Source organism: Anarrhichthys ocellatus, unplaced genomic scaffold (genome assembly GCF_004355925.1).
Source record: "Anarrhichthys ocellatus isolate YVR2014 unplaced genomic scaffold, GSC_Weel_1.0 scaffold2, whole genome shotgun sequence".
Lineage (NCBI taxonomy): Eukaryota > Metazoa > Chordata > Actinopteri > Perciformes > Anarhichadidae > Anarrhichthys > Anarrhichthys ocellatus.
Genome location: NW_022280032.1, coordinates 12,544,609 through 12,553,837, shown reverse-complemented (window position 1 = coordinate 12,553,837; position 9,229 = coordinate 12,544,609). Strand labels below are relative to the sequence as shown.

The 9,229-nt window shown below is 44.4% G+C and overlaps 1 protein-coding gene across 4 annotated transcripts in view; it reads right to left on the bottom strand.

Annotated features, from left to right (window-relative positions):
- Window positions 1-9,229, bottom strand: part of frmd4a (FERM domain containing 4A) — a 95,901-nt gene that overhangs the window by 50,468 nt on the left and 36,204 nt on the right. The window contains exon 1 of one of the 4 annotated variants that reach the window (XM_031864134.1): window positions 4,388-9,195. The exons of the other annotated variants lie outside the window; for them this stretch is intronic. Within the exon in view, the coding sequence (XP_031719994.1) occupies window positions 4,388-4,480 (93 nt within the window). The 5' untranslated portion in view covers window positions 4,481-9,195. Of the gene's footprint in view, window positions 1-4,387; window positions 9,196-9,229 lie in introns of those variants that run through there. 4 annotated transcript variants of the gene reach the window in all.

Below are 9,229 nucleotides of genomic sequence, written 5' to 3'. Positions count from 1 at the left end.
CTCTCTCTCTCTTTCTCCCTTTAAAGGATTCCACACAGTCATTTCTGAGAACAGTAAGGCAGAGATAATGAAGAAATCATTCGGAGCTCTGCATGAAGGTGGCAGAGGATGAAAACATCCCATCTATCCATCCACTGGGGACGCTTTGGCAGAGGACAGAGGCGTCCACTCTCACCATAGCTATCCTGCTAGCAAACTGTCTCCACAGAGAAACAGTTCACTGCCTTCAGCCTTCACTCACAGTCAATAGGCGATCGTCTCTTCATTGTTTGATCGTGCTCTGTTCAGATTTACTTTGAACTTGTACGCTGCTGTGCTGTATGTCTATAGGTCTGGGGGTTGATTTTGGATGGGGAATAAAAGACAGGAAAAAAAAAAATCATAGCAGAGAGTGATGAAAGAGGCAGGGTGGAGGGGAGGGTGGGAGTCCCCCTTGTGCTCCCCCCCTTTCCTCCCTTGCTCAAAAGCATTCTTCGTTGTGAGCTGCCTTGGGGAGAAAAGGGGGGTCCCCTTTCATGCCGAACAGGGTGTGGTGCAAGAGGGGCCTTCAGGAGTCTTTAGCTCCAGCTATTCCCACATCTTTCTTTCTTCCCCTCTTTCCCCTTTTCTTTGTCTCTTTAATTGGACTGACTGACCACAGCTCTCTCACCTACAGTCCTGGGGGCAGATTGATAACCTGGGAATCAACACTGTAGTGAGGCAGAGCAGAGCTGTGGGGGCCAAAAACCCAAAGCTCAGATCTGATATGTGCTAAATGAGGGATGATAAAAGGAAACTGAGCAGGAACTCATTTTGAATGTTGCTCCTTTGGTGTCCACATCAACTTTGCAGCTGCTTAAATGAATCCTGACTCTAATGTCGGGACAATTAGATCAGTCTGATGAGAAACAAGCAGAGTGACAACCTGGCCCACAGAAGGCCAGAGTCCAGAGCTGACCTTCTCTGTGATTGGTGCAGACGAGGTGTTTAAAGGTAACGAGGATCGATCAGTATTCCTGCCTCACCACATGCCTGGCTGCTTCCCGTAGTGGCAAATTAAAGTCTTGCTGTTGTGTGTTTGCGTTCCTATCCACTCATGGATGTGTGTTTTTATATTTGAGTGTGTCTTCTCAGACAGTGATCCACCCCTCCCACCTTTAAACCCTCGCTCCCCTGCGGTGCCCCTGACAACAACATGTTTCCTTGGAGAGCGATTCAGCCTCCTCAAATCTGAAATGTTTTTCGGCTGTTTAGAACAGCCCCCCCCCCACACATACACACAAACACACTTGCGTGTCTCGCTCTTTCTCGTGCCCTATCTTTTTTGTTTTTGTTTTTGTTCTTAATTTCACAGAAAAGAGCTGTGCAGCTTAACATGATATCAGGATAACAAAGGCGGAGGATAATCCTAATTCAGGCTGCTCACACAATCTAAACAGTAAACATCCACAAAAAGAAAAGCTGTTTTACACTGTCAACACCAACTATGCAATTTATCGTCATCATATTATACTGTAAACACCTAGTGTTTTGCTGGGATAATCCATAAATCCTTCTTTCCCATTTTGCCCATGCTGATACATTTCTTCATGTGTTGCCACTTTTACTATCTCAAAACTGTTGTTGTAATGAAAGGCATGCAAGTGCAAGAAAAAGGGGGGAATGAGGGGGAACGTCTAGATGTGAAGACAGGATTTTAAACCACAATGATGAGGAGTAGAAGGAGAGAATGAGGTATAGAAAAGAAAGTGATTCATAGAGAAGAAGGGGAGCAATACTGTTTGCCTCCTCTCCTGTTGTTCTGGAGTTAACGGGTCTTGTTTTGTTCAGATGTGTCACAGCTGTTGTCTGTGAACAAAGATAGTCTATGTTCGCCTTGTAAATATTACTCAATTAACTGTGATTGAAACCCACATCCATCAGAAACAACTGACACAGACGTGAAGTGATTCATCTGCATTAGATGAGTGACAGGGCACAGATGAGAAAGTGGCCCGCCTTTTTCACTCTGCAATGTGGTGAAAATCAATCCGGAGGATCCATTTTGAAAATATCTTTCAATCAAGTCAACTAATGCTGATGGTTTTCAAAAGAGAAGTGTTCAGCCAGTGGCGATGTGCACCCACAAACCTCTGCATGTTCACTGGGAATACCGAGGGATATGAAAAATTAAGCTATCATGTGTGCAAAAACACTTTTAGCTGGAACTAAAGCTTGCAGCAATAAACATTTCCACTACAACATCCCAGTCAGTCTCAGTCTGCTGCCTATAGATACAGATTTTGTCAATATTTTGTCTGTATGCTGTTACTGTATGCTGTTACATAAGGCGGAGATTGGACGATAACGCAATGAGTTATCTAACATGACAAGTCAGAGCAGGACAAAGCTGCAGCTGTGTTCAGAAGTGAAACTGTGTTCGTGGCTCAGCGAGGACATAGGCAGGTAAAGTCATAACCCCAGAGACAGTCAACCTTTATAGAGTCTCAAGGGTAGAAACCGGTCGATTACTAAGCTTTGTTCGCCTGCCTTAGAGGAGAGGTATCAGCCAGACCGTCCGATGATTTCAATTCTCTTTTAAAATTGTCTTTGTCAATTTATTGAACACTTTTCTGCCCATTTGGTTTGTTGGATTTTGAATGTCTGACACATTTACTGCCTTACACAGCAAGCTGATGCACATCCATCTATTCCGTCGTTGTCCCCGCACTACAGTACAATAATGTGAGTGAGCGTATGTAAATCACAACAAGTAATCCCCCTTCGGTCCGTCTGCACACAGCTGGCTGCGAGAAGAATGGGAGGCAGAGGAAGGGAGGGCAATCAGGACACAGAGAGAGAGAGAGAGACCTCCCTCCGTTCCTGTGTGAGAAAATGTGCTTTCTCCATTAATTAAGGTGATTTGATTTACTGTGTGTGTGTGTGTGTGTGTGTGCACATGGCACCAGCCAATCATCCATTAGCAATTACTTCTCTGAAAAAGGACAGTGAATATTCAGTTTCTTCCAATCAAGCAGAATTGCGACAGACAGCCAGTTAGACCACGGTTAATCAGTTTTCCAGCCACCGCAGCATTAATGACACACAACCTGAACTCTTTGAATAATGAGAAACCTGAAAGCATCAGAATCAGACCTCTCAAGTTGCTCACTTCAGGGCAACTTGACTACAGAAGCAAATGAACCAGGTTGGGTTTTATGTGTTTCTGTGCGAGGTGAGGTGAAGGTTATAACAGTTACTTTTGTGTATGTGTATGTCGGGGGTTATTAACGTGAATGCTGTTTCCATCCAATGTGTAGAAGCCATGCCGTGTAATTTATGATAGCATGGGCACAGTATGTGTGTGCTTGTGTGTATAACTGTATCCTCTCTGCGTACACACTAAATCAAAGAGAGAACTACAAATGAAACTAAAGTCACATTACATCAAGTAGGAAGACTTCGAAGAAATTCAATTCGATACGATCCTATAAGCACCTCACGATTTTCAGGAAAGCAGATTGGATGAGCCGTAAGCCCAGCTCGCTCATCACCTGTACACACGCTCTGCTTCTATGTGATTCACTTAATACCAGGTGTATTTACAACATGAAAGGAGCGCTGACGTGCATCACAGAAGGAATGCAACGGGGAATCACGCACACAAAGACACTCACAGCTGCAAACATGAGCGCTGCTTTCTTTATCCACTGCTTTCTCGTGGTGTAAACAACTTTGTCGAAGAGCAAAAAATGGTGAATCACCTGGCAGGTTTCAGCCTGTCCTTACATCCGACATAAAGGTTAACTTTGCAACACACATTCCACGTCTAAAGCTCAGCTGGAAAACTATTATCTATTGCCGTCAGTCCACACCCAGCAGATTCACACAAAAACACTGAAGATCCCTGGCAGACAAACTGATTCCCAGTGTGTGTGAAAAGCCTGGGTGGGACAGGATCCAGCACTTTAAATCACGCTGAAGGCGAGCCTTCGTGTGGCTTCGCTTGATAAAAGGAAACTAACTCATGCCTCAAGTCAGTTCAATTGCATTGACAGTGACGGGCAAACAAGCTGCACTCAAAGACAGCTCTCCCACAGTGAGACTTCCCTGCAACCTTGAAAACCGAGGACTGCAGTGGAATACATTAGCAGTGACAGAGACACACTGAGCTCTGGAGAGACTGACAGAGTCAGACTGACAGCAAGAGAAACACAGAGAAGTATTGTCCACTGTAGAGATTAAAAGCTTTGCTCTCGACTTGCCTTCCACCAATTCAAATCTAATACCCTCTCCTGGATTAGCCAAGAAATCCCACTTACACACACCACAGCATGGCAAGACAAGGTCTCAAAACAGGAGGGACAGACAAAGTCGGAGAAGGAGGGAGAAAGTGTAAAAGAGGAATTGAGGGAAGCTTGTGTCTTACCCTCTCTCCGCTGTTCCTCCGTAGAGTCCCAACCGGCAGCTTAAGCATCAGCCGGCGGGTTCTCCCGGGCGTCATTGCTCCCTGGACCACCATAGTACGCTCCAGAGTGTGTGTCTCCGTGGGTGTGCGAGCATGTGTGTGAGAGTGTGAGGTGGGTGTCCTCGCCGTCCCGTCCAGCCTGGCAGCCGGGGTCACGCGAACTTTGCGCGTGGGTATGTATGAGGAAAGAAGTGTGTGATGTTAGTGTGTGTGTGTGTGTGTGTGTGTGTGTGAGAGTATAACAGCCCCGCACCGGTCCTATGTGCCTTTCTCTGCTTCTAATAGTGTTAAAACACTTCCCATTCTGCTCTGCTCAGCTACGCTCCACTCTGCTGCTCAGGAGGTGAAAGAGTGTGTGAGAGTGTGTGAGAGGGAGAGGGAGTGCGCTTTGTCTCTCCTCTCTCTTCTCCTCTCTCTTCTCTCTGGCAGCTCCCCCCTCCCTGCCTCCCACACTCACTTCCTTCAGTTGGGGGCTTAACCAGGTCACTGGATTAATGTGACGTTACGGCTGATATTAGCATACGTGCTTGTGTCACGTGATGCAATAATAATTGTGTGTGAGCATATACGCCCACCATCCACACACACACACACACACACACACACACACATGCACACATACTCAGCCCTTACAGGGGATCACGTGGGGAACCTCAAAAGGAATATGGGATGTTTTGCCATCTGGTAGGGAGATTATCTTTGAAATCCCACATCCAGCTTTCTCTCCCTGCACTGTCTGTACTAGGACACAAAGGGGGAACACACACACACACATACATCTTTGCAGTCAAGCACGCACAATGCTCATGCATGCAAATATTGATCATCCTATCACTTGGTGCATCGTCTGCATGCAAAAAAGTGTAGAAATTGGCCTGATCCCCCCCCCCCTCAAAGCTGAGACAGTAGTGGACTTTTAGCTGCGAGGCTCCAGCAGAGATCTTTTATCATGATGGCTGCAGCAACAGAGAGCTGAGTCAGTCGTCCGTTTCCACCACGGTGGTCTTTACATGTCCATTAAAGCTATTGGACTCATGAGTTAGAGCAGCACCTAGTGACTTACTGTCATATTCCCATCATCACTCACCGCTGAGCTCTGTTTGCCTCTGCACATCAATACTGAACCGTCAGCTGATCAACCTAAGTGGATCAACACACACACATGCAGGCACATATATGTAGGTGTACCAGATGCACACACATGCACACACACACACATGCACACACACACACACGCATGTAGGTTAATGCACATAACAGCTAACATTCTGCATGGGCTAGCTAGCCATATAAGCCAGCAGCGCTGTATTGTAACCAGTGTTATCTGGCTTTGTTATCACAGTTATGAGGTGATTTGATGCTGGGTCAATCAGACTAAAGCCACTTGTCAAAATGAGCAACCAAATAAGCCATTTCCATACTCCATATCATTTCTTTATGTGAGGACCCCCGACGGCTTTGGTGACATGATACTGTATAAATAACACCCCCACACACACACACACACACACACATAAAAACACACACATTGTGCTAAAGCCGCACAACAAGCATACAGGGGAATTCATCTGCAGTGGTAATCCCAAGAAAGCATTATTTATTCAATACCCTGGCCCACATCAGTGCGTGAGTGACTATGGCCTACATGAGGAATATCAAAGGGCTATTTATAAACTTAGTTTGCAGACATCCAGGTCTTGAAGATGACATACTGGAGGAATTGAAAAGGGAACCAAAAAACACCATTCATTTCTGTTTGCCCTGTTCCTGGTACTCTGTGTGATGTGTGCACTTGATGCTAATTCAGATTGCGATGACGGAGATTAACAGCCACTGCTGATTCAGGAGAAAAAACCTTGCTGCTTAAATAGGGAGCTCGTATGACACCTTGACAGGGAGATGACAATACACTCTCCTAATTGAACAGTTTAAATATGGTTTGTGTTCGTTTGTTCTCCTCCGCAGCGCTCGTTTTTCTTTACTTAAATTCCACAGTGAGGTGATAAGCCCTCGTCTTGACAGGAGGAAAAGAAACCAAAAATAAAGCAACAACACTATTCTTGATGCCTCAGGCTAGATGCACAATGACCCATTTCAGTCAGCACGCACGCAAAGATAAAGGCAAATGGGATTTGCACTTGCTAATAAAAAAATATGTGAAATACAAAACTGCATACAAAATAAGCCACAAAGCATACAAAACTCTGGCAAAAAGCTGGGAGATGCTGACACGCTTTCCTGTGCTGGATCAGGTCACACCAGCTGTCCTAGAAAACGAATGGCTAATAATACATTTCCAATAAATCCACATTTAACAACAGAGAGAGAGACAAAGAAGAGAAAGAGAGAAGATCACTACCTGGTTATGAGAGATGCTAATGAGGGAGGTGCAAACAAAGCGTCTGGACTGTCTGGGATTCATTTCTAGTGTGTGTTTGTGTATGTCTGCTCGGTCTTTGTCCCTAGTTGTAATAACAAGAAGCAATGGTTGTGAATCGTAGACTCCTGGCATTGTTATGCATTAATTTACCCTGATAACCCAGCCAGTCTCTGCCCACGGCTGTCTGACTCATCCCTATGGTCCTGCTCCTCACTGTGTTTGTGTGTTTGTGTGTGTGTGTGTGTGTGGGTGTGTTTATGGAAATGCCCTCTAGCTGGACTCTCTCCCCGTCCCAGGCAGTGAGGGAGGAGGTTGAATGTTTATGTTCCAAGACGCCACAAATTACAAAGGGTTGAGTTACAGCGCCATTGCACAGGAAACACATGATAAACGGTTATGTAGCTAAACAATACCACCCTCATAGAGTAATTTAATTCATTTCTCACTGCGTGCTTCTGCCTGTGCTTCTAAGTGTATGCCAGTGTTGTCGTTCTCTATCTCATGAGAGGGAGATGAGCAGAAAGCGGGGTCTCCCACCCTTCATCAGGCCAGAACCAATCATAATGACTTCTCCACAGGGGAGCATCCACTTCAATTATCATCCCCTCAGCAGCGTCTGTGTAAGAAGGCCTGGGAAACACGTTTACATGCTCAGAGAGGTGACAGAGAGGCTGAGAGTTTTTGTAATTTGTTAGGAAATGGGGACATTCGTGTTACGCATCGTGAAAACTGGGACGTATTTATATTTCCGAGAAATTTGGTGGAATACGGGGACAGGTTGTCCTGGATAAACAGCACAACATCTGCTCATCCCACTGTGACTGTCTGTGCGTGTGTGTGTGTGTGTGTGTGTGCACATACTGCATATCTGCTTGTGTGTCTTTCAATACGATTTCACCAAAGGAATGCAGTCAGACTAAAAAAAACACGTCCATCGTTGAATGTACTTTGTTTATAACCTTGACAATGGTGCGAAGACATTGCCTCGGGAACAACTATACTGTATATATATATTGTCTGGGTGCAGTCCACATCCACTCTCGTACGCTGCCATTATACAGTCATTCATGCCTAAATGGAATTAGAATATATCATTCCAATGGGCCAATCAGTAGCCTATTACGAGGGCAGCAGCAGAACTGAATGGGGCACTGGATGTGCAGTAAATGTGAATAGCATACAAGGCTTCTAAATTATTCACCCAAGTCTACTGGAAAGCCTCTGCAGCTGGTCAGAATCTGGACCATGCATGGCATAGAAATGCTGAATGATAATAGCCAATTCGTTTATAGATGTTTACATACAGTAGGGATCAAGTTTACAATTGTTTTTCCTCTATTTATTTGGGTGATTCTGCAGCCAGATTGAACCAATGAGGCAAGAAAATGAGAGACATTTGATTGCTAAATCTGACTATTATACAGTATTTAATACATTTCATTCACATTATGGAGAGAACTAATGTTTTCCCAGAATCTTCTACAATAATACAAAATGTGTTACTCTGGTCAATTCTTTTAATAGATATTTCTATGAAAAGACCAAGACAAAGGATTAATTGACCCTATAACACGTATCGTCTGTGAAGCTAAACCCTGTTAAGGCTTATTCTTCGGTGCCAAAGACCAAAACCAGTGAGTCACACCATTGCAGTGGATGACATTTTCCTTCATGACAATGGACTTGGGCACTGTCGTTTATTTTTAGTCAATGCCACAAACATTGTCCTGGTAGATACACATTAGTACACCATGTATGTATTAATCTGTGACAGAAACTTGTCCCCAGTAAATCCACTAAGATAAAAAAGCACAGTACCTATCTTTTTTAGAAAATAATCACTTAAAATGTATATTTGTTACCTGTTTTTAAAGATTTGCGTCTAGGAATGAAAGTGGTTGGACCCTGAATGCCACAGACAGCATATGGTAGGTAGCAATCAAAGTATTAATAGACAGATTTACCAACGTTGGTTTTGCCATTTTTATTGGATTTGTTGGTATAGAATACACCAGGCCTTAAAAAAAATCAGCTGTGTACAACAGCATAGGCCTGTCACATAACCTCAACGTCCCCAGTTAGATTCTGGCTAGGGATCTTTGCTGCATGCCACTCCCCTCTCTCTCTCTACCCTTGTTTTCTGTCTGCCTCTAAACTTTTTGGTATCAAATAAAGGCAAAAATGCCAGAAAAAAAACAATCGTTAAAAAAGGAGAGCAGAGAAAAGACTTGAGATTTCTGCAAAGTTATGCCTTGGCCCTGAGAGTATACTTGACACTGTGACTCCAGCCTTATACCGATCAATACCACTATCAGATTAATGTAGAAAGGGTGACAACTGTTTGCTGGAGAGAGAGACAGATGTGGAAGGGAGAGAAGAGAGAGAGAGAGAGAGAGAGAGAGAGAGAGAGAGAGAGAGAGAGA